This window comes from Ambystoma mexicanum, chromosome 6p, assembly GCF_040938575.1.
Source record: "Ambystoma mexicanum isolate Mex_15411 chromosome 6p, UKY_AmexF1_1, whole genome shotgun sequence".
NCBI classification, from domain to species: Eukaryota; Metazoa; Chordata; class Amphibia; order Caudata; family Ambystomatidae; genus Ambystoma; species Ambystoma mexicanum.
Window position 1 is genome coordinate 1,007,470,984 of NC_090935.1, and position 26,426 is coordinate 1,007,497,409.

The 26,426-nt window shown below is 47.3% G+C and overlaps 1 protein-coding gene across 2 annotated transcripts in view; it reads left to right on the forward strand.

Moving 5' to 3' along the window:
• SLC12A2 (solute carrier family 12 member 2) overlaps positions 1-26,426 on the forward strand; it is a 908,845-nt gene that overhangs the window by 650,400 nt on the left and 232,019 nt on the right. For both annotated transcript variants that reach the window (XM_069625621.1, XM_069625620.1), the window contains exon 20: positions 13,690-13,830. In XM_069625621.1, the coding sequence (XP_069481722.1) occupies positions 13,690-13,830 (141 nt within the window). The remainder of the gene's footprint in view (positions 1-13,689; positions 13,831-26,426) is intronic.

A 26,426-nucleotide genomic window follows, 5' to 3' on the forward strand; every position in this document is an offset into this window, starting at 1 on the left:
CCGGAGATCACCACGCAAGAGGCCTTTGGCTCCCGGAGGAGAGGTCTCTTCACATCAACATCTTGGAGCTCCGTGCAGTGTTATGGGCGCTCAAGTCGTTCCTCCCGTCCCTCAAGGACAAAGTGGTGAGGATCTTCACCGACAACACCACCACGATGTTCTACATACGGAAGCAGGGAGGCACCAGATCCCCAGCCCTATCCAAGGAGGCCCAGGATCTGTGGCACTGGGCCGTCGCCCAGGGGATGTTTCTGGTACCCTTCCACCTGGCAGGAATAAAAAACACCATCGCCGACTCACTCGGCAGGGAGCTGCGCTCGTGCCACGAGTGGGAACTGCGCCAGGATCAAGTGGATCGACTCTTCCAACGATGGGGCAAACCCCAGATCTACCTGTTCGCGACGGTGGCGAACTCCAAGTGCCAGAGGTTCGCCAGCAGGTTCCCACAGCCGAGGAGCATGGGCGATGCTTTCTCGTTCCCTTGGGACGGCCTGTTTCTATACGCGTTCCCTCCATTGCCGTTGCTGCTCCGCCTCATCAGCCAGCTCAAGAAGTCCAGGTGCAGGATGATCCTCGTCGCACCGGCGTGGCCGAGGCAGATCTGGTTCCCGGACCTTCTGGACTTGTCAACGTCCCCGCCAGTCAGGCTGCCGGCGGATGCAGATCTTCTCTCCAGAGAAGGAGGCGCCATTCTACACCACGACCCACAGTCGCTGAACTTGCCGGCCTGGCTCCTGCAGTGCTAGAGTTTGGAGGGTACGATATCCCGGCTGATTGCAGAGAGGTTTTCGCAAAGGCCAGGGCGTCCTCAACTCTCAAGTGCTACGGTCATAAATGGAAGAGGTTCTCTGTCTGGTGCCGTGCACAGAAGATTAACCCTCTGCGGATTACGGCCCCTCAATTGCTGCCGTACTTACTGTCGCTGGCCAAAGCTGGACTGGCCCACGCCTCCATGAAAATACATCTGGCTGCCATCTCCCGATATACCAGGACTACGGAACGGGCGTCCTTGTGGTCTCATCGCCTAGCAAAGGAACTAATGAAGGGACTATTCCTTTCATTCCCACCAGTGAAGGCTCCTGCCCCGGCATGGGAACTTAATGTGGTGCTGACCAGGCTCATGGGAGCCCCATTCGAGCCTATGCATTTGGCGCCCTTGAAGTTCCTGTCATGGAAGACAGCGTTCCTCGTGGCCATCACCTCTGCACGACGAGTGGGAGAGATTTAGGCCCTATCTTGCAAGCCTCCATACTTGACTTTTCATGACACAAGGGTAGTGCTTAGGACGCACCCCTCCTTCATGCCCAAGGTGCCGTCTGACTTCCACCTCAACGAGCCCTTGGTGTTACCGGTTTTCTTCCCGTCGCCTTCGACGCCGGCCGAGAGGACTTTGCACTCGCTGGATGTAGCTAGAGCGCTGAAGTTCTACGTGGACCGCACAAAGAGTTTTCGGAAGAAGTCACAGCTATTCGTGAACTTTGTGTCTGTGAATCAAGGGAAGGCTCTCTCGAAGACTTCCATTTCCAGATGGCTCTCTGGCTGCATCATGCATTGCCATCGGTTGGCAAACCGACCGCTGCCCGGCCGTCCGAGAGCCCATTCGACCAGAGCGATTGCTGCTACCACGGCGTTCCTGTCTGGTGTGCCCCTGCTGGACATCTGCAGGGCTGCTACGTGGAGGTCGACGTACACCTTCACAAGATTTACTGCGTCGATCAGGACTGCAGGGAGGAGTCCAGGGTCGGCCAAGCAGTGCTGCGCAACCTGTTCGCTTAAGGTAAGCCTGGTGAGGAGGTAAGCGATGCTTAATGTTGAGTTGTTGTATTGCTTAATGTTGAGCCTGTTGCCACCTCCCGTGGTTGTGCATGTGTATACTGCTATGTATTCTTTTATTCATGAGCATGTGAATCCATGCCAGACCCCATGCTGGAGAAGGAACAAGTTACTTACCTGTAACTGTTGTTCTCCAGCATGGGTCTGGCATGGATTTACATGCGAACCCTCCCACCTACCCCTCTGTGGCTCTTCACTTGGTCATACTGCCACTTGGTGTGCTACCAAATCTGAGGATGGCTGCCAGAGGCGGGGCTTAGGGAGAGGGCAGTCATTGGCTGGGGCAGTATGACCCAGAGATCAGTGATTGGTTACTACTAAGAAAGACAGATCAGAAACGAAACTGATACTGATTTTTTCTTTACCGAGGATTCCCAGCCTGACGGGGAATATTCATGAGCATGTGAATCCATGCCAGACCCATGCTGGAGAACAGTTACAGGTTAGTAACTTGTTCCTTACTGTGACTCAAGCAAACACTAACTCAAGGTTTTTGGTTAAAAAGTAAAAGTACATTTATTTTAAACCATCTGTTCACAAAACACTTCAATTTTATTACATTAAATTCACACTTCAAATACACTACACACAACAAACTCTCCTTGTGCAGAACAACTCAAGGTAAGTACCTTAGGATTTGACAGACCGGTGTTATGAAACAAAAGGCGTTACCGGGAATACATATGCAATAATTTGTTTGACAGTAATGACAGTTCGGTCTTACTAAAGATACGCGTACCTGTGGGAAGAAATGTTACCGGGGTTAAAACACACTTAGCACCTGAGTTAACACAAGAGAGTTGGGGACAAAAATCATAGACAATACTTTTGTCAAGGCAGACAGAATCAGAGAACATTTTCTGACAAGACGATGAGTCAATAGGCCTGCGCTAGTGTCAAGTGGAACCGGATTACTGTTGTCGAGGATCACACAGTCAGATAGTTCACGATTCAAGTTTGCCAGGAGTACTTGAATATTGTCAACGGAGGAAGCAAAAGTTATAAGAGAGAAAGAAGACAAGGGCAAGCCTTGGATGAGGAGAAAAGGGTTCACCCTAGTTCCTCAAAGCTGGACACAGTACCTGATTCTTTGAAGAAGCTGGTGCCACGGCAGTTGTTCCTGGTAGTTTCCTGCAGACTCGCGGTTCTTGGAGCTTCAGTCGTGGGGACAAGGACGTCTGGAGTAATCTGCACTACCCAGGGATGAGGCCAGCAGCAGCGACAGTGAATAAAAGGTGCACTCCTTTAAAATGGAAGAGGCTCTACAGATGGCTATCCGGACCACTACAGCAATGTGCAGCAATTTCGACCAAGAAGAGGATCCTCTGCCTGTGGATGATGAGCTGGTTGATCTCACCAGGCTCAAGGGAAGAAGAATCCGGACTGGATCTTCTCTCGTCGTTGAAGGGTAGATGGCTCAGGACTGCAGCAGGTCTCCATCGGGACTCGGTAGTTGCAGCAGCCGTCGTCTTCTCTGCTTCTGTTCGGTTCCTTGTAGTTCCAGTGGCGACTAACTTCCAGCCCAGAGTCCTGCCTTTTATGCAAAAATACCCCATTCACACAGCCTGGCCCGGACAACCACCCCAGCCAATCACAGCAAAGTGTGACTTGGGTTTCCTAGGATACCCTGTGCAGGGGTGACTACACCCCTCCCTCATATACAGCCGACCTAGACACCCAGGCGCCAAGAGGAGGGTTTCTTGGAAGAACCCTGCCAAAAGACAGTGAACAAAGAAGACAAACCTGGTTTGCCGCGCAAAGTAAAACACAAGAAGGACTTTAACAAAAAGAAATAGCAAGTAAACCCGACCGGAGCCAAAAGAGTATTTGGTCAAGCGGGTTTATGTTCGAGGCTAATATGATAGCCTGTAACAGTACCACGTTTATATAGTATAATCGCAGTAGAAAAGTTAGGGAAGATACCACTGCCGCCAGCCAAGTGTAAATGTTAAAAGAGCAAAACAAAACTCAGAGAGGCACAGACAAAAAGGGATAGGAATGAACCCTTTCCAGTACTCCATGTAAGATGGGGTGTACTGGGTCTGTAGTTTTAAATGACTACATAAAGTATATGGCAACTTTACCTTTTTTTTGGGGGACAGTAGTCAGCCCCAGAAAATGGAGTCAGTGGGAAATATAAAAGACAACCCTGTGTCACTGCACTGAAGGTGCTGTTTAACACACACTAAAAGTGGGTCTCATGGAGTGGTGTGCTCCAGAGCCCAAGATCACACAAACAGTAGGGATCCACATGGCAAAACACATGCAAGAGTGGGAAAAAGGCTCACACTCTTACCGAGTGGAAGAAATAAACTCCAGAAATCCAGCAAAGCTGCTGGGGGACTCACTAGGTGAGGGAAATTAGCCATAGAATGAGAATTCTCCCTAACAGTCTCCAGGCGTGATGTCGGGCGTCTTACATATACAACGGCACTATGCCCCATACCTCAGTTCCTTTTTTCCATGTGCTCGACACTCTGCTGTGAGGAACACGTCACTGAGTCTTCAGCTCTTTTTTTTTTCTTCTACAATTCGTCAAATCTTTCTAAAACCTCAACATGTCCGCTCCCCAGATTTTGGGCTGTAAGAGATGCACTGGCTGCCATTCCAAAATGTCAACTGTCACCCACAACGTTTGTGGTGTCTCAGGAAGGATCATGACAGAGATGTGTGTCATGCTCCAAAATGCATCCCAAGTCCTTACGTGAGCGGGCTGCCAAACTTGCTTAGGGCCAACCAGCTCCAAAATCAACAGGGCAGTCGATGGTCCTCAGTCTCCTGAGACCGAGACTGAAGGGCACATCCCTGAAAAGGAGAAGGAAAGGCATTGACGGAAGGCCAAAAAGCAGTCACACTCGAGGAGCCACTCTTCCTCATCTTCATTGCATAAGAAAAAGAAGCCCCACAGTTGTCAACACAAGTCCAGCTCGTTGGAAAAAGTTAAGCCCTCTGCTGGGCCGACCACTCGACATGAGTGCTAAGATTCAAGAGCCACATTGTCATGGTCATGAAGTCAGGCATGCAGGGGTCGCATGCACAGGAGACCTGGGTGGACACTGACCTGGCGCCTTTGGCGCCAGGCTCATGAACAAAAGTAAACAAGAACATCCATTTAACACCAAAAGGCTTTTATTATGGACGTAGCACTTCAGATGCATTAACCTTGAACATTACATCGATTAAGCAGCCTCAAGTGTATTGTTGTGTGCTGTTGCTAATGGATTGCCTTCGCACATGCTCACTCTCTAGGAGTGGCAGCATGTGGCTGGTAAGCCGGCCCTAATGGGCGTGCCCACGATCTCGGCTATATAAGCTGCCTCAATCCTCAAGACAGACGCTTTGCGTTATTCTGCACTTGCAAGCAGCGTAACGCTCACCATCGCCTGAGGTCAGACTTACCTTTGAAGATCCTGATTCCTGGAAATCCTGCTTCCTGCCAGCGTACTTACCAACTGGGGGAAGCTGTTCTTACCTGTACATCTCTTCGGCGAACCAAGTATTCAACTTTACACTTTTGAGAAAGCCGAAATCTTCATCTTGGCATCGCAGCACGACCGGCTCCATTGTCGACAGCAGCGCCTGCCAGGAAAAACAGAAGACAAGGTTAGACATCGAAAAAACTGTCAGTTTAAGGTTGCGCTTCAGCATGCTTTGCGCTTTTCCTTAAACCATCACTTACCTTCTGTCGAACATTGCGGTAGCATCCATCTTCCATCCGGCTGCGTCTCACAGCTGCATTTCCATCTAAGAGAAGAAAACGGAAGAGAGACATTATTGCGGGCATAAATAGGAGCAACATATAAAGACATTAAACAGACCGAACAGCATCACAAGAGCTCAAGGAAGACTTCCAGTCATAAGGAGAAGCATAGTCGCAGCTGTACTGGACTAATCATGATCACGGATCAGTGAAGGAGCTAGATCCCATTCGAGGCACCCCTGCCCAAAATAGCAGGACAGAGAGCTTATCTTCCATAATTCACAGGAGCAGTATCACCACGTACCACCACTCGCAGCTTTTCTACTGAGTGAGAGGCCTGAAGGGGGTGATTCAAGTTCAGGGAGGGCTGCAACCGTGCCCCAACACCTCCGCAGAGACCAGGTGAACATAACACAGATGTTATCTATTATTAAGACGCAGGCTGCAGCAGGTGCGCTCTGCAAACGGCAAGCGTTGGCTGAAGCAGTGCTTGGTACTCCCGACCCAAATCGTCATTGGAGAAGCCTTCAGGCACGATTCTGAAAAAGGCGCAGAAGCCGTCCACGCCCGGTTGTTACTGAGGCCTTTGAGAGGCTGACCTTCCTGACTTGGCTATACCCAAGCTCCAATCAACGTCAACAGTTACTCTGTTGATGTCGAAAGACAGACCTTCGACGCCAGTTCACCGCAACAGATCATTTGCTCCCCTCTCCATGCCAGTATTCAAGTCCATGGCCTCTATTTTCGGCGCTGACCAGAGCTATGATCAAGGGGGCATCGATCCTATATTTACTTGGGCAGGAGTATTTTTTTTTTTTGACGAACAGGCAGACCTGTTGGCACTCGCCCAAGGGCTGCATGATGCCAGTGGCCTGCACACGTCTCCGGATCTAGAGCTCCAGCATGGTCAGACCTACACACATCCATGCTAAATTCAGGGCCTTAGTGGAAAGAGTGGTAGAGACTCTAGGTCTAAAGTCTGCATCAGTGCCTACTCCCGGCTATGAGCTGACAAACCTATTGGACGAGGGTCCTGTGATGGAGCAGAACATGCCACTCAATCTGCAATTGCTGATCCCCCTAGCCTCCTTGTGGCCGCATCCCTGTTCCATTACCCCTTTCATGTCTACATTTACGGGGAAGTACGGGCCGGCGAGGAGATTCATCATTTCTGGCTTCTCACCCTTCTCCTTAAGGGCTTGTGGTACAGGCAGCCACTGTCTCCACCAGACCGGCATCCTCCACTACTAACCTTCCCCCAGATAGAGAAGGTAAAATGTTAGACGCCAAGGAGGTCTTTACTTTTGGCAGCATGGCTTTAAAAGCCACCATTATATCTTGTGGGTTTGTAAAATAATCGTTTGGTTTATCCAAGGCTATTGAGCACGCGACTCAATATGTTACCGAATGTGAAATGTGTGATATGGGAAGGTGGTGGCCAGGCAGTCGCTGTAAACCGTCCTGGATGTGGCAGACTGCTTAGGCCGTTCGATGGGATCAGCGGTAGTCTTGAGACAAGCGTATCTCAAAACTTCGGCTTCTCTCCGAATGTCCAAAATAGTCTGCTGGACATGCCTTTGAAAGGAGAATTCCTTTTTGGCCAGAAGGCTGATGACTCTTTGCAAAGGTTTAAAGAGTCAAAATTAGCTGCAAAATCACAGCCTACCTGCGCATCTGGCCAAACCTGCCATCTGCGCCTGTAGCCTCTGCCTCAGGAGGCAAAACTATGTGGCTTACGGCAGGAAGGCACAGCTCCCGCAGGCAAGGGCAGAGGTGTTTCTCTCCCTCTGGAAGGGTCAGTGGGGCTTCTAGAGGCCAGCAAGCAGTGGCAGGGGTGGCTCTGCCCTTGAAGCCGCTTTGATTTCCCCTCCCAAGACTAACTGGTTGGTGGATGGTTGGCAGGGCATTGTCCCCAGTGGCAGGCAAATAACTCTGATGCCTGGGCTCTACAGCTTGTTCGGTAAGGTTGTCTGCCCTTTTTAAGAAAACCACCGGACAGAACCCCACTGCTTCCAATCCGAGCAGGATAGGAGCTCCAGGAAGAGAAGAGACCTTTTGTTGAAGAGTGCTGTGGAAGAGGTACCTCACCAGCAGAGAGGATCGGTTTGGTATTCCTGTTATTTGCTGGTGCCCAAGAAGGGAAGATGTCTCCGTCCCATTCTGGATGTCAGGGCCTTGAACAAGTTCCTAAGGACGGACAAATTCAGGATGGTGATGTTGAGAAACATTCTCCACGCTCTTGAGCTTCAGGACTGGCTGGCGTCAATAAATCTGCAGGACACTTATTTCTGTGTGCGAGTACATCAAAAGCACAAGAAGTTCCTGAGGTTCCTCATAGGGGATAAGCATCATCAGTTCAAGGTGCTTCCCTTTAGGTTGACCTCCGTGCCAAGGGTCTTCACCAAGTTCATGGCGGTACTCGCGGCTCACCTCAGGAGATCCGGGGTCCATGTATTCCTGTACTTGGATGGTTGGCTGAACCGAGGGAAGTGAGCGGGGCCGATCTGGTCTCATCTGGAGGACACATGCCTACTACTGCACAAGCTGGGCTTTTCCCTGAACTTGAAGTCACAAGTTACACCAATCCAGAAGCTCCTGTTCATCAGAGCAGTCCTAAGCATGTGGGCCGGGAAGGCTTTCCCTCCCGAGGAGAGAGCCAACAGTACGAAAATTGGGCTTAACAATAAATTATACCAAATCCTGCACAGTTCCTTCAAGGAATTTGGTTTTCCTGGCCACTCAATTCCTTGGGGACCAGGTCAGACCCTCATCAGACAGAATCAAGAAATTGATAACACTAGCAAACTTGTTCACGCCAAACAAGCTAGTCACGGTCTGTACATACATGGCTCTCCTTGGGACCATGTCCTCTTGCATTCCTGTTATTCCCCACTGCAGGCTACACATGCGGCCAGTGCAAACGTTTCTGGCTACCAGATAGTCCCATGCCCGGCGTTCCTGGTCAGACAAAGTAACCATCACTCTGGCTCTATCGAACACACTGAAAGGGTGGACATACCCCTGCAACATCGCGAGAGGGATGCCCTTGATGGAACCAAATTACCATCTTACGATTGTGTCCGATTCCTCCCAGGTGGGATGTGGTGCTCAATTGGACAAGCACCAAGTCAAAGGCCTCTGAACCCCCGAGGAAGCCATCCTCCACCTAAATGTGCTGGAATTACGGGCAGTGCATTGGGCTCTAAAATCCTTTCTCCCGCTAATCGAGAATTCGGTGGGTCATGTTACAGCAATGTTTCATCTACGAAAGCGAGGGGGAGCGCAGTCAAGCACCCTGTCCCAGGAAGCATAGACCATCTGGCATTGGGCCATTCAACACATTGTACTTCAGATCTTCCACTTGCCGGGGATGCAGAACAAGCAAGCAGACACACTCAGTAGGGATTCCTTGCAGTCACACGAGTGGCAACTGCACACCATCGAGATAGCCAAGGTGGGGGGTCAGTCCCCTCTAGACCTGATCGCCAGTGGCGACAACAAGCAGTGCCAGAAATTTGCCAGCAGGATTTCTGCATCCCGACTCAACGGGGACGCATTTTTGTTCCCTTGAAACGGCGTGTTCGCATACCCTCCATTTCCTCATCAGGAAAACAATAGATGATACACAAAGGTTGTTGCACAATATTCTTGGTAGCTCCGTACTGGCCCAGGCAGACCTGGTTCTTGGACCTCCTTCAACTGGCAGCGGACAATCCAATCCATCTAGGATCTCATGCCAATCGCTTGGCTCCTGGCCCCTCCGAATTCAGTCATTTGAATATTCCTCAAGACTGTTGGCGCATTCTAGTAGCAGCTAAAGCTCCTTCTACCAACAGTTCCTATAGCCGAAAATGCAAATTATTCTATGCATGGTGTGCAAAACAGCCTAACCTGCAGCAGCTAGCTATAACACCTCATCAGATCTTTCCTTTTACACACAAAAGATCTTCCCTTCTCTACAGTGACATGCTAATCAAGCACTTCTTAAAAGGACTTTCTCGTACCTTTCTGCCAAAGAAAAGGTTTCCACCTGTATGGAGCCTGAACCTGGTCCTGGCAGGGCTTACGAAGCCTCCATTTGAATCTTTGTCGACAACTCGCATCAAATTTCTCACGTGGAGGTGGCTTTTTTAGTTGACATAACATCCTCTAGACGTGTTTCAGAGTTGCAAGCTTTGGTTGTAGACCCTCGCTATCTACGTACCACCTATGTTCATGAAAGACAAGGTGGTACTTTCCACTAATCCTCATTTCATCCCTAAAGTTCCTTCAGAGTTTCATAAAAATGCAACCATAACTCTGCCCACATTCTTTCTAAATGCTATTTCACCAGCGGAGAAGGCCATGCACTCTCTAGACGTCACAAGGGCATTGAAATATTATTTGGATAGCGCAAAATCTTTCAGACCGACTAAGAAGCCGATTGTCGCCTTTGGTCCATCCAACAAGGGAAACTCCATATAAAAACGGGGCATTTCTAGATGTTTCATTTATAATCTCCTTCTGCCACTCAATTGCAAACAATGCCCACAGCGCACTCCACTAGAGCCACGGCTGCCTCAGCGGCTCTCTGGTCTGGTGTACCCATCAGACTTGCCAAGCTGCAACATGGGCAGTGCCCCACACATTTACCAGGCACTACTGCTTACATCGGCAACACGCGAAGGACGTGCAGATGGGACAAGCAGTCCTTCAACGGCTGTTCCAGTAAGGTAAGCCCTGCAGCTTCCGGGATTATTTCCTTTCTCTACTTGCATATGTATTCTTCTCGCATTAATGCAGACAATGAAGTATCTAATCTGTGTTTGCCTGCTTTATTACCTCCTAACATGTATACTGCTACAAAATCTATTCAAAGCATGTGAATCCATGAAAGATCCAATGCTGGAGAAGGGAGTAATTTCTTACCTGTAACTTCATTTCTCCAGCGTTCGTATCTTTCATGGATTCACATGCGCCCAACAGCCTACCCCCTACAGGCAAACCTCCTCTACAGGGGGATATCCTCCAGCTGGAGTGGGTAAAATCTGAGTGGCAGCTGCTGGGGCGGAGCTATACACTTCCCATTGGTGGGGAACAAAAGCACCCACAACAACATTGATGGGACACTTAAGGGGTCAAGTTTTTCCATAGGAAAATTACTAAGTCAAAGTAACCGGGGATTCCCAGCCTGGCTACTGGGAATATTCACAGCATGTGAATCCATGAGATACCAACTCTGGGGAAATGGAGTTACAGGAAAGAAACTACTCCCTTGCCTAGTCTGAAGGGCACAGCTGTGGGTGCGCCAAATGGAAGAGTGATTGGCGAACCCGTGGTCTCAGGCAAGTAGTCAGTGGGACGATGTAGTGGTAGTTTCTCCAAACCTAGTACAAGCTCTGCGCTGATGCACAAAGGAGAACCTGTTAAACGGAAAGCCCTTTCACAACCCTTCAGTGCAAGCAGTTGTCACAACAGACACATCACTCACTGGGTGGGGGGAGCCCATTACCTTCATCGCACAGTGTATGGTCTTTGGACGCAGATCACAGCCAAGAATCTCATAAACCTTCTAGAACTACTAGCAATGCTCAAAGCACTGCAAGCCTTCCAAGTGCACCCGTCGGGTCAGACGGTACAAATACTCTGATAGCACTACTGCCATGTTGTACATAAAGAAGCAGGGGGGCACGCACTCTCCAAGTCTGTCCAGACCAGCACAAAAAAATGAGGAAGTTGGCACTCAAGTGGGGCATGTTTCTAGGGAACTCAATTCTCTAGCAGACTCACTAAGCAGAGGTCCTCTACCCGAAGAGCATGAGTGGCAGCTCGACAAACATATCAGACAGAATTTTCACACAATGGGGGTACCCCCCACTAGACTTCGCCACATAACACGCAATGCCCAGACTTCGCATCCAGGTTTCCCCAACACGATTCCAAGGGGAACGCCCTGAGGAAGAACTGGTCAGGGAAATATGCCTACCCCATCCCCCCCCCCCCTTAACCCCACCAACTCCTCTGAGCAAAGTGATAAACAAGATGCACAAGGAACAAGTGACCCTAATCCTAGTTGCTCCTATGTGGGCGAGACAACATTGGTTTCCACATCTGCGCAAACTGGCGATGAGTGATCCAATCAAACTCCCGTGCCACTTCAGCATGCTTACACAGCACTGGGGGACAACTTACACCCTCAACCTCAGTCTATGAACTTGGCAGCTTGGCTCTTGAAGTCATAGAATTTGGACATTTGAATCTACCGCAAAGGTTTATGGACGTCCTCAAGGAGGCACGTAAACCAAACACTAGACACTGTTACTTTAACAAGTGGAAAAGATTTGTAATATGGTGCCAGTGAAAACAAATAAACTCGATAGAATGTACTCCATCTCACATTCTTCATTACATGCTTCACTTACTAGACTCCGGGCTAGTATTTAACTCAAAGTTCACCTTGCGGCTCTATCCGCGTACACCACTGCTTAAAGTAAGGTGTCCTGGTGGAAAATCCCTGCCATTAAGGTGTTCATGGAGGGAGTAAAAAGACTCCACCCTCTCTTTTCAAACCCGCCTCAAGGGTGGGACATAAATGTAGTACTTGCAAAGCTCATAGGATCCCCCTTTGAGCCTATACACAAATCCAGCCTTAAACACCTTGCATATAAAACTGCTTTTCTGGTGGCTATCGCCTCCATAAGAAGAGGCAGTGAACTACAAGCTTTGTTAGTGCAAAATCCATTCTTTGTTATCCACAAAGACAAATTGGTATTAAGAACGCACCCTAGGTTTTCACTGATGTTCATTTCTTGGTTCCATGTTAATCAGTCCATCGAACTACCAGCTTTCTTTCAAAATCCATTAAGCTCTGCTGAGAGAAACTCCATACACTAGATGTAAGGAGGGCGGTAAACAAGACCAGACGCTAAGGAAAACAGACCAACTGTCGACATAGCTCCAGGCAGGGGAGGCGACCATGTTTCTAAATACGCCGTCTCCAGATGGATAGTCAGATGCATACAGCTCTGCTACTCGGTCAAATAAAACTCTGCCTTTCACACCAAGGGCTCACCAAGGTACAGGGGCTACCTTGGCCTTTATCGCAAACGCCCCACTGGACGCAATTTGCAAAGCAGCTACATGGAGCTGTATTCACCCCTTTACGCAGCATTACTGCATTGACACAGGCTCTAAAGCAGACTTCAAGGTGGGACAAGTGGTGCTAAAAAATCTATTCGCTGCCTTTCCTTATCACAACCCACCACCTTCTCCAAACACTGCTTGCTAATCTATGCATGACATGTGATCTAAGCAGATTCCACAAGCCTCAGAAGGAATACATTACTCGCCGTAATCTTATTGATGCTTGTTCCTGATTAGATTCACATGCGCCACCCTTCCTCCCCTATGGAGTAGAAGGCGCACAGATGTTTTCTGGGCTGCTTCTGTTGTAAATCTGCTTTAGTACACCTGTACTCAAGCTACACTTCATGCAACCTCATGTCAGAAACAAAACAATCTGATGGACCTTGATGCGTGAAGCACTATGGGTACAGCAGATGTCACACTAGCGATGGTATTTCTGCCACGCCCCTTCGGGCCTTATTGAGTTTCTAAAACAAACTGTAATACTCAGCAGCTACCACTAGATGTCGGCCTATGCATAGCATGGGAATCTAAGCAGATACAAGCATTAGAAATAAGATTACGGTGAATAACGTATCCCATATATTTTCTTTCTAGAACCTTTATTCCAAGTTGTTTTCATCTTTGTCAAGTTTTTGCAGGCTGGCTACCCTTCACTACCATAATTTTCCTGTGCAGCTTCAAATGACTGGGGGAAAAAGAAAGGAACTGATGTATGGGGTGTAGTGACATGGTATACGTACGACGCCTGATATCCCATCTGGAGCCGACTATCGAGCACTGAGCAAGACGGATCGACTGCTGAGTCGAGGTCCACTACGCTCCCTGTCAAATGTTTCCGAGCAGCAGAGCTTATTGAGGATATCTATCAGATGAGGAATCTGCTTGAGAAGAATCCATAGAAAGATCACCAAGTTAAGTAATTTCTCCTTTTGAAACATAAAGGGCCATTGTGTATGAGCAGTGAATTCTTTAACTTTTTAGCTGTAAAAAGGTTCTTTTTCAAACTTACGCATTTGTTCTACTTGCAGAAGAATTGTTGTCATCTCAAGAAAAATCTCCAAATTCCAAAGATGTTGTAGTGGCCATAAACTACAGCAAGAAGGCTGAAGCCGAGGCTTCTAAACCTTTCTCTGCGTTATCCACTGACAAAAGCCCTGTCACTCAGAAAGGTAAGAAATTTCAGTTCTGCACCGATGGATATTGTGCCTTTGTAATATATAATGTTGCAAGTAAAACAAATTGCCAAATGAACAAGCAACATTGACAGTTGTGCGCTTACCTTTCCACATGTGATTGGTAGTATTGAGGTTTGTCTTGTGCAAATGTCAGGCTTTAATACTGCACACAAAGATTTGCTTTGTAACATGTTTGCATGGGAAAGAAAATTGCTACTGTTAACTGACCAGACATGCAAGAGACCTGCATGTGCAAACTATTTCATGGGCACTAACAGTGCTTTGCATTGCCACTTAACACATCACTTATATTTGTGTGCCGAATGGCAGATGTGGCAGCTACTAACTGCTATTACTGCCGCAGTTGGAACGATTGCTAATCTAGCCTGGCAAATATTCCTCTTCCTTCATTCACCATCCTTTTATCTTACGGATTGTGCCATGATCCCCACCTCTTTACTCTAATCCTTATGTGTCTACCACAGTCCCCTTGCCACCATGGAATGTTTTTGTTTGCATATCAAGAATGATGTGTCAGTTTCTGCTGTTTTCTAAAGTGCACACAGATTGGGGTTTCCGCTATGTCAAGCTTTAAAAACATTGGCATCACATGTTTATAATTACATGGTACATTTCACCTCCTTCATATTAAATCTTGGTAGGTGTTGATGATGGTTTCATTGATCTGTGTTTGGCAAATGTAAAATACAAAACCTGGCCTGTTGCGTGCACAGTGAGGATTTCACAGGTATTTAAAGGTTAAACTGGCTTCCTCTAGGAATCAATTTGGTTTATTCAAGCTAACCATTGGAATGGTTCTTTAGTTTTATCCCTGAAGAATTATCATTGTGGTACAGACCCAGCATAAAAATGTTGTCATTGTGGAAAATATAGTTTGATAGTTTATCTTTCTGCTGGAGTTGTACAGTAATGAATAAACAAGTTCCCATTGCACCTACGAGGAGTGTTCTTCCTATAAAGTACTAATGAGTTCTGCAAAGGCTTTGGGTATAAAATTAGCAGACCTGCATCTGTGATGTATCATAAGGTTACTCAGCCCTCCAGATAAGGTGCGTACCTTGCCTTTTTACGCATGAAAATCTTGTAAATACGACAGCATTATTATTTTCCTGTGTACATTTACACACAAGTTTAGAGCAGAGGGCAGTGCAAGGGTCAGGTTACTTGAAAGAAACCAGAAGGCTACTTTTGATTTTTATCTGCATGGATGTAATTGCAAGCCAGGGATAAATGCCTCTGAAACGGAGTGTATTTCTCTGAAGCTAGAGAAATAATGATAGGTGTATTCTGCCGCAATGCAGAAAGCTGCCGCATCGTAATGATTTCCATACAGCTTTTGCACACGAAAGCTGGATGTCACATACATTTTACTCTCCTGCAAAGGAGAAATGTCATATTTACTCTCAAAGTTTAAAAATAGGGAGTAAAATACTCCCACCTCAAAATCTTATCTGGAGCACTGAGGTTACTGATGTTTCAAATAGGCTTTAGAGCAAAGTGCTCCTTTATGCATTTTAAGAATGTATTTAAAAACCCCAATAATGGTTGTGTGAAGCTGTCTTCAACATTTACAATTAATAGGAATGCCCTTGTTGGGGTGAATTATCATTTCTTTGCTAATTTCCTTCAACCTTAGAGACCCCCAGCTCTTTTGCTGGACTTTAGGACGTTTTAATTTTAACCCTGGAGTGAGTAGGACCTTTTTCTCACTCATGTATTTTGACACGATTTGGATTATGCGTTTCCCTTGTTTCTGGAGACTGGCGAAATCCATAGGAATCTACTTTTTGTATGGTGACACACAGCACCTTTATTGCAGTGTCAGAGAAATCCGTTATATTTCTCATAAGGTTTAAATACCTTTTCTTGTGTGAAATACTGTTCCCAATAATAGTAAAGTGAAATTGACTTTATCCTTTTCTCTTTGTAGGTTCAGCACACCCCATTTTATGTGGAGTGCTGGGGGCTTACTTAGTAGCCCCTTATCCTATCTAATCATGTAAAAACAAATGTTACCCTCACTACTTTCAATGGCTGGTGGCAGTGGTTTAAATGTCCTACCATTGTGCTTTCCTACTGCAGGCTGAATCCTCTGCTGCAGTATAGCACTGATGGGTGACCATTTTGTCAAAAAAGCCTGGTAGTCTTTTCACCATTTTCTGGTTGAGGTCTTTCTTGGATTTTACTCTGCACGCAAAGCCAGATTTGAGCCCTTTGTTTGTTTTGCCTTTGGCGGGCTTCAATCCTGAAACCTGCCTCTGGCTCCAGTGTGTCTGGAAGGGCAGGATGTTGAATGTTAAATGTTAAAGGTATTTGTACCGCGCACCATCACCAACGGAGTTGGTCCCCAGGCGCTCTGGCGGATCTGCAAACGAGAAGGTGGGATGGGTTAGTAGGTGAAGCGGGAGTAGGATAGTGAGAGGAGTGGTGTTCTGTTGGCAGCTTCAACTCGGTATACACAGGGTGCTGAGATTTGGTGCGAGTATTAGGTTTGTGTGAAGCACTACCTGTGCTGTTCTAACGTGCTCTGCAAGTGTTCCAAGTGCTCCTCGCCGTTCTGTTCTAGCGAGCTCTGAAGGAATTCTAATGCTGATGGATTGATTAGTGTGGTTTGGGTGACCATTCTCCTCCTTGGGTGCTGGAGCTGGTGTTGTGGTCTCCTCTCACAGACTTTCTATCTAAATGTGTCTGCTGGGGGTTTTCGGTTATGGTATGGCCAGGAGGCAGTGGATGAGTCGTTTAGGGGTTTTCGTCTCGATCTGATTATGTGACCTCCCCTTGCTGCTATTTCCCATACTAGCTTATGGTCTGGAGTGGGGTCTGTTCTTTGGGTTCGGTGTTTGTCCATTTTGGGAGCGACCGAGGTTGGTGTTATTTTCATCATTGTTTAAAGGGGTGGGCATTCTAGTGCGTCGCTGTTGTATTTACGCTGTGAAGAGCCATGATTTTTGATGAGTTTCCTGAATACTAGGTGGTTTGTTGTGTTCGTATATTCTTAGGTAGGTCATTCCAGGTTTTCCGTGCCTGGTGAGAGGAGGATCCTCCGTGTTTTCTTCTGTTATAGGATTTTGGTTCCAGAAGGATGTCGGTGCTTGATCTCAGTGTTCTTGTTGGTTGATGTAGGCGTAGTTTATCGCTTAGGAATTCTGCGCCTTGTTTGTGTATTGCTCTGTGTGTGATGCACATGGACTTGAACTTTATTCGCTATTTTAATGGTAGCCAGTGTAGTATTTTTAGCGCGGGTGTGATGTGTTCTCTTCTGGGTAGCTTGAGGAGGAGTCTGGCTGCTGTGTTTTGTATGCGTTGTAGTTTTTTTAGAAGTCGTTCGGGCATGCCCAGGTATAGGCTATTGGCGTAATCTACTCTGGACTTGATCAGAGCGATGATGGTATTTTGTTGGCGAACGACAAGAACGTTCTAGGAGTCTCTAAGAGTGCCTGAATGCAACCAGTCCTGCTGTGTGATTGACATTCTAGGCTGTCCATGAATGGGGAATGGGAGAAACCTGCTTAAAAGGCGAGGGTTTTGGGACTAGAGGCAGAGTCAACCACTGGGAAGAACACCCGATGATATACCTTGAACGAAGCTTGCTGCATCCTCCTGGACCTTTGAATTGCGTGGTGAAGCCCTGCTGCTGTGCTGAAACTCCTTTTTCTGATCGACGAGAGAAGCTCCGGAAGGGACAGCTTCTTCCCTTGGGTTAGTAAGACCAACTAACCCTGAGACGAACTCCACTGGACCATCTTCACCGACCTGCTGCAGGAACTGAGTGCCATGGGTCGAGAAATCTGTAGTCGAGTGCAAAGTCTGCAATCTGACCTGAAACTCCAGGAGTCTCTTAAGGGCCCTCCAGAAGCAGGACGACAGAGATAGTCCCCTCACCAGAGTGAAGGGCTCAAGGAGTGAAGGAAGCCCAACCAGTATCCAAGATCAGCGATGGTGCTGTTTACCGCACGCTAAAACCGTGAAGTGCTGCTGATCCGAAAAGAGCCTGTAGCTGCCGACGACCTCCAAATTGCTGCCGCAGGAGTCGTCCTCACGTCCTTCCTCTTGTCCCCTCGACTCAGGAACCCAGGATCTGCATTACTGCAACAGGACAGAATCCAACTGGACCACTCTTCTTCAAACGAGAGGTACTATTCAGACTTTGGGGACTAACCTCAGTGTAACTACGAAGTGCCTCAGCTCCATAGACTCTGCTCCAATTGACTTTAGCTGTCCTGGCTCCCTGCAGACCCTTCTAGTCCATTGACTTTGATATTTTCTGTCCCTCAGAGGTGTTAACTTGTTGACTGTTATTGCTGGGAAATGTTTTATCTAGACTTCATTGGAAGATTTAAGTATACTCGCATGCCCCGAGAAACTGTTTAACCTTTTTCTTTCCTTTAACCTTATCTTTAAGCAACCTCAGAATCTGCAAAGTGTACTAGTGATATATAAATGCCATTACTTGCCTTGTGAATGAAGTCCCCTCTGTGTGTAGGAAGTGTGTAAAAAGCATCTCTAAAGAGAGGTATTTTAAAGTTTGATTGTTTCGTATATTGCCCTTTTTAAAGAATGCTTATTTAAAAATTGATGTTAAATAAATAACTATTTATAACTGAAACCTTAAGTATAAGTGTTGGCTACTTGTATTTACGAATTCCATTGCTACAGCTCACATTTACTCTTCTTGAGATAGGCCTGGCTGCTCAGTCACGCTACCAACGTATGTAGTACAGCCCTATACCAAAAGGTGGGTTACCTAATACCAAGTAGACAAGTGTGTAGTCTCACACAGTGTTAAATCAATTCTTGCCTAACATTGATGGCAGGTGGTGGGATTGGCTTAGAGTGGTTACATTGACTATTTGCTGAACTTGTGCCCAACTAACCAGCCACAAGGCTAAGCTCCACCAAAAAGTGAAGCAATTGGAACATGGCAAGTATGGATAACTTTAATGAGGCAGCCCTGATTGTCCTAACAGTAGAACAACTGAAAGATATGTGTAAAAGCAGGGGTCTGACTCTGAAAGGAATAAAATGTGAATTGATTACAAGGTTCTAAATCACCAAAGTTTGGGTGGTAGGCCTGTAACCCCTACTCACACAAGTAATGTGGAAGATAATGATGAAGATGCTAGTTTAGAGTCAAGCTCCAATCTACAAGAGGAAATTCGGGAAGAGGGATCCCCTCTCCAACAGCCTTCCCTTGTACCTCAGCCACTTCCCACTGGGACCCCACAAGGGCCACATTTAAGCCCAGAATATACTTCTCTTGAGAGACTAAGATTAGAGTTGGAATTCAAGAAACTAAATGTCCAAGCTGAAGCCAAACATCAAGAAGTGAAACTAAGAGAAAGAGAGATGCAACATGAAATGGATATGAGAAAGATGTCCCTTGATTATACTTCCCCGTTAGGGTCTTCTAGTCCCAAGAAGCCTTGCCTGCCTAAAGAAGCAGTGAGTATGTATGAACCTGAACTTGATGTGTTGGATTGGCTGGATATGTTTGAAAACAACGATGGTCTTTAAGGAATAAGTGGGAATTATGTAATTCCATGGCTCATGTCTAGGATCCCCTTGAATGGCTGTGAATGAATTGGGTACCAGTGAGAGAAAGGATTATGAATCAGTGAAACTGGCATTAATAGCCAGATTTGGGAAAACTTCCCATTACCTTAAGATGTTTTGGACCCTCAAAGACTGATGGTACCCCTGTGGCTACCTGAGTATGTGAATGTTTGAAAAACTTTGACTGGGTTAAGGTGTACAGAGTACACACCTTTCAAGGAATGTGGAATCTTTTTTTTTTGCTAGAATCTATTTTTTATGAGTGCTTTCCTGAGCTGAGACAGCACTTCGCTGACACAAAATAAATTGATCCTAAAAAGCGAGTGCAAGCTGCTGACTTGTGGGTAGCCAACAGGTCCACTCACAAGGACTCTGGTGCAACTCACAAACAGGGTGAAGGGAAGCAGCACAAGAAAGGGGGATAAGAGAATTCTAATTCCAACCATCCAAAGGAGGGCCACAACCATAGCAAGGTTAAATTCCATGGGAAACCTGGTAGGTCTAGTGAATCCTATGGTGCCAAACCAGAGGGAGGATCTACAGAAACCCCCATTCCAGAGTACATCTGGGAAACATTTTGTTTATGGGTATGTAGATCATGTGAAAGGGGATCCCAAATACAAGGGTAAACCTTCAGGGGTCCCCACTGCCCCCTTATCCTTCGTCCCTGAAGGAGAAGCCCAAATGGCAGGTGCACGCTTTCAATTACTGGCTGAAGACCCCATTGGAGTTCAAGCCAGTGTTTCTTTAGTGTCCATGGGCCTGTGGGAACAGAATGTGGATATGTTCAACTCCTTTCCCGATAACACAAAGTAATATTAGAAGGACAGTGTTCTTGTAAATGAACAGGAAACCCCTGCAATCAGAGACACTGGGCAAGCATTGCAGTGGTAGATGACGTTTTGTCAAACCTGAGAATGTAGCTAAGGCACCCAAAGGTCACATTAAAGTTGCAGGAGGCCCTATCCAAATGTTTACTATTCTGCCAACTCTCATCCAGTGCAATAATATGACTGTTGGAATGTACAGAACTAAGTGCCAGAGAGAGAGGGAGAGTCCTGTTGGGAAATGATTTAAAGACTCTTGGAGTTGTATCTAGTACCCCGAGGCCTTCCAGCAAAATGAAGCGTGAGCAAACAAGACTGGCCAGAGAGGCAACCTGGAGAAACTCTCATTTTGAGGTTGAGATTTCCAATACCTACAGTCCACAGAAAGGCCACACTTCAATTTCCAGGAAAAAGAAAGAGACGAAGGAGAAATCCAATGTCTCTGGGGGGATAAGAAAGGTCTCAAACCTAAACCTGTTCATAGGATAAGGACATCCCCCAGAGGACTGTCCCAGGTGACCCCAGTGACCCCTTCCGCAGATGAGGCTGAGTGGGAAGACCAACCAAACTCTGTGGAGTCAGCTACTGGTGACACAGAGCTGGAAGAAAATCTTCCCTGCATTGGAGAGCTGGATCCAAGAGATCATCCTGAGCTGCAGACGTTATTTGCAAAGGTGGACCCTCTAGCGCAGACTTCTGTAGACTACAAAGAGTGTCCCTCTCTAGAAGGTCTGCGTCAGCGGACCGCTTCCCAACTGGAAGGGCAAGAGCCAGGGAAGCATAGGCTGTAATGGGAGGATGGCCTTCTCTACAGTGAGCCTACTAAATCTACCCCAGAGAACTACAGGAGACTGGTAATGCCCCAGGCAGGAGGTGAGACAACAGTTCCTACAGTTAGCCCATGAGGTTCCTTTGGCTGGCCACTTGAGTTTCAAGAGGACCAAAGAGAGGTTACCTCTGTACTTCTGCTGGCCCAAGATGGGGGATGATGTAGATAAATTATGTAAGAGCTGTCACACTTGTCAGACTTCTGGCAAGAGTCGGTCCAAGAATGTGGCACCTTTAGTGCCCCTCCCAGTGGTGGGAGTCAATGTTGTGAGGGTGGGGATTGACATTGTTGTTCCACTAGACCTACCAACTTCCCCAGGCAACAGATTTATATTGGTTGTGGTAGACCATGCTACCAGGTATCCTGAGGCCATACCTATGAGAACTGTTACTGCTCAGGCAGTGGCTAAGGCCCTCCTTGATATCTTTACCAGGTTAGGTTTTCCTACGGAAGTTATCTCCGACGGTGGATAACATTTTATGTCCCACTACATCAGACCATGTGGAAGAACGGTGGAGTGACTTACAACTTCTCAACAGCCTACCATCCCCAAAACAATGGGTAAGTGGAGTGGTTTAACCGTAATATGAAGAGCATGATGGGTGCGTTAGAGGGAACCCCTTAGAAGAAAGTGGGACCTTCTACTGCCATGCCTTTTCTTTGCTTATAGAGAATTCCCTCAAGCAGGGGTTGGGTTCAGCTCCTTTGAACTTCTTTATGGTCATCCAGTCAGAGGCCCTTTGGCCCAGATCAAGGAAGGTTTGGCGCGTGCACCTTCCCTACAACCAGTGAGTCACTGACTGTGCTGGGCCTCAGGAAGAGGATGTCGCCGATGACAGAAGCTTCAGAATAACTGAACACTGGTCAGGCTCTGGTCAAACATTGGCATGACCAGAAGGCCAACATATTGGCGTTTACAAGAAGAGGAGGGCGGCGAGCCTCTCCCTGATCTCCTCAGGGGACAACCCTCAGATGAGACGATTGAAGGAATAAAACTCTCTTCAGATTTGATTCTGCGACAACAGGAGGAGTGCAAAGCTGTTAAATCAGTTTGCCTCCCTGTTTTCACTCCCACCAGGCTTGAATCCTTGGGGTCAGCATGATATTCTCACTGGTGAGTCTCCCTTTCAAAGGCAGGAGTTACAGGATGTCAGATCCTGTCAGAACCCACATAAAGGAAGAGGTCAAGCAGATGCTTGATCTTGGGGTTACTGAGCCATCTACAAGTCCATGGGCTAGTCTAGTTGTACTAGTACCAAAATCATGAACCAAAGAGCTGGGATTCTGTGGACTATAGAGCTCTTGATGCGGTCACCACGACTGATGCCCACCCTTTACCCAGGACAGATGAGCTGGTGGACAAACGTACATCTGACCTGACCTCAGGCTATTGGCAATAGCTCTGACAGACAAAGCCAGCGAGAAAAAAACATTTTCCATCCCAGGAGGCCTCTACCAGTTTAAGGTTATGCCTTTCGACTCAAAAATGCACCCGTTACATTTCAGAGGATGTTGAATAACGTTCTGAATGGGTTAGAGGACTTACACATGGGATACTTGGATGACATTGCAGTGTCCACCCCCACTTGGGAAGCGCATCTTCACCACCTAGGATATGTTTTGCAGGCTCCGGAACAGGCCAATCTGACCATAAAGGCTAGTAAATGTCAAATTGGTCAGAGTAAAGTGGTCTATCTTGGACATGAGGTAGGCGGAGGTGAAATAAGGCCATTACCTAGAAAAGTACAAGCTGTACAAAACGGTGCTACCCCTACTACTCGGACCCAAGTGAGCCTTCCTAGGTCTCACTGGATATTACAGGAACTTCATAGAGAGCTATGGGACCATAGCTTTTCCCTTGAATGTGGTGATCACACCCAAATTCCCCAAGAAGGTCAGGTGGAATGAGGAGTGCACAAAGGCATTTGAAGGACTGAAGAAAGCCCTTTGTCAAGCACAAGTCTTGAGAGCTCCTGACTACAACCAATCCTTCATTGTACAAACAGATGCTTCTAACACAGGGATAGGTGCAGTTTTGAGCCAACTGGATGAGAAAGGCAGGGAACACCCAATATGCTTCTTTAGTAGGAATCTGAAGGACTGTGCGACAAGGTGGGCAAGTATAGAATGTGAATGTTTTGCCGTTGTGTGGTCCCTGAAGAGGTTTAAGCCATACGTGTTTTAGGGAGAATGCTCTCTTTAGGCTGAATTTCCTAACCTAGTGAGTCCCCCAGCAGCTTTGCTGGATTTCTGGAGTTTGTATTTTTTCCTCCTGCCAAGAGTGAGACTTTTTCTCCCACTCTTGGACATGATTTATGGTATTCCTTTGACTGGTAATCTGTTTTATGGGCTATAGGGTCATTTACTCCATAGGGTCTCATGTGTTTTTATTATGTTACACAGCACCCTCCGTGCAGTAACACAGGGGTGTCATAGTGACCCCCCACCATAGACTCCATACCCTGGGACTGACTACTGTCTCCCAGGGCATCTAAAGTCACCATTGGCTTTACTAGTCCCAAATTATTAACAGAAACCAGTACAAACCATCATATTGTGGACGTACTGGTCGGGGCAATTCGATTGCCCCGGGGTCTGTTAGTCGAGGGGGCACGTCTCCGTCCCCCCTGATCGAGTTTTGGCTGGTGGCAGTGGAAACTACTTTTTAAATTCGACCGCAAATATTTTCCTATGGGATTTTCCCATTGTTCGAGGCTACCAACTTTAATTATTTAATTCTCATAGCCGCGAACATACCGCCGGTTTATTTAATTAATATCAATTCTCCGGTTGGTATTTTTTGCCAAGACTCGATTCGAAAATGGCGTTTGTGTTCTCTTCTGTGACTCCAACCCAAGTCGAGCCCTTTGTTCCACTTTTTGGCAGGCTTCTCCACAGAAGCCTCCAAATGTGGTGCCACTCTGTCTGGGTACCACAGGGGGTTTAGACACCCTGGACTGAGTTACCTTGGTAACTCAAGTCGCACTCTTGTGTGATTGGCCCAAGTGGTGAGCCGGCCACTTAGCATGTTTGAGTGACAGCTAGGCTGAGTGAATGGGGGTTTTCTGCATAAAAGCAGGGCTTTGGGTACTGGAACTTCAGAAGTCGCCACAGGACCTGAGAATCTGACGAGGGAGAAGCTGAGCCGACCTACCACGACGACACCACCGGTGGAGCCCTGCAGAACCGACTCGCCACTTCCCGACGGCAGAGAAGATCTCCCGACTGGAGAGGCGTCTTCCCCTGACTGGTGGGCACAACCAGTTTACCTTTCTTTCTTCGCACCCCAGCCCGGTTTGTGGTCGAATTGCCCGTGCCTAGCACCCCGGCAGCCGGATAGCCACTCACCACTGAACCGCGAATCACCGGACCACTCCTTGTACCCGAGAAACTCTGCGGCTGGTTTCTTCCATGGCAGTGCAACGGACTCCTGTCTTCCTCCACGACGAGATCCTTTCTTCCCCCGGACGAAGCACCGACTTGCATCCGCTGCCAGGAACAACTGCCCCCGCTGGAGCGTTCTCACCATTTTAAGGTACCGTGTCCTCCAGGCCTCCCTTTCTAAAGATTGCTACAAGGTAATAACTCCTTAACCTTCTGGACTGGGCTGGCCGCCTTGACCCTCTAACTGGTCCCTTTCTTTGGTCCAACTCCTTTTTGAACCTCTACAAGACTTTCGTGCACTGCAACCGTGTGACCTTGGACACATTTCGTTTGGATCCTCTGAAAGTGGATCCGGCCTCTTGAACTCGGTTTTACTTTGCCTTCCTCTCTTTTTATGTTCTGATGAAAGTGTTGGGATCTGTTTCAACTTGTTCTCTGCTTTTCTCTCCCTTTTTAAAAACGAACTATTAGGGTGCCATCTACGTTAAGCGCTCACTGCTGTCTGAAAATAAGTGGGGCTTTACTTAAGACTTGTCTAATATTGTTTTAAGGGAGTGTATATCTTTTAGTGACCGTGTTTTTCAATTGATTACTATTAGTGCCTGTGTGTTTTTCTAGATGTGGTTTTAAATAAATATATCTCTTTTACACCAAGCCCTGGTCAGTGTTTACTTGTTCTATTGTGTTCTCTTGACCTATTGTGAATACGCTGCATACTACCTAACTCTTCTTGAGGGAAGTCTGACTGCTCAGCCACAGCTACCAAGTGAATCTGTGTGGTACAGACTGCTACCAAGTGGGTTTACTGCCAAACACCTGTAGTCCTAAATCTTTTGCAGTGGTCACAGAGGGAACTGCACAGGTTTTTGCCTAACGCACACCACCGGTGGAGCCCTGCGGAACCGACTCACCACTTCCCGACGACCGAGAAGATCTCCCGGCTGGAGAGGCTTCTTCCCCTGACTGGTGGGCACAACCAGTTTTACCTTCCTTCTACGCACCCCAGACTGGTTTGTGGTCGAACTGCCCATGCCAAGCACCACGGCGGCCGGATATCCACTCACCACTGAACCGCGAATCAATGGACCGCTCCTTGTACCTGAGAAACTCAGCGGCTGGTTTCTTCCCTGGCAGTGCAACAAACTTCTGTCTTCCTCCCCGACGAGATCCTCTCTTCCCCCGGACGAAGCACCGACTTGCATCCGCTGCCAGGAACTGCCCCAGCTGGAGTATTCTCACCACTTTAAGGTACCGTGTCTGCCAGGCCTCCCTTTATAAAGATTGCTACAAGGTAATAACTCCTTAACCTTCTGGACTGGGCTGGCCGCCTTGACCCTCTAACTGGTCCCTTTCTTTGGTCCAACTCCTTTTTGAACCATTACAAGACTTTTGTGCACTGCAACCGTGTAACCTTGGACACATTTCGTTTGATCCTCTGAAAGTGGATCCGGCCCATTGAAATCTAACTTCACGGTTTTACTTTGCCTTCCTCTCTTGTTATGTTCTTGTAAAAGTGTTGGGATCTGTTTCAACATGTTCTCTGCTTTTGTCTCCCTTTTAAAAAAAAAAAAAAACTATTAGAGTGCCATCTACGTTAAGCGCTCACCGCTGTCTGAAAATAAGTGGGGATTTACTTAAGACTTGTCTAATATTCTTTTAAGGGAGTGTATATCTTTCAATGACCGTGTTTTTGAATTGCTTACTATTGGTGCCTGTGTGTTTTTCTAGATGTGGTTTTAAATAAATATCTTTTACACCAAGCCCTGGTCAGTGTTTACTTGTTCTATTGTGTTCTCTTGACCTATTGTGAATACTCTGTATACTGCCAAACTCTTCTTGAGGGAAGTTTGACTGCTCAGCCACAGCTACCAAGTGAATCTGTGTGGTACGGACTGCTACCAAGTGGGTTTACTGCCAAACACCTGTAGTCTTAAATCTTTTGCAGTGGTCCCAGAGGGAACTGCACAGGTTTCTGC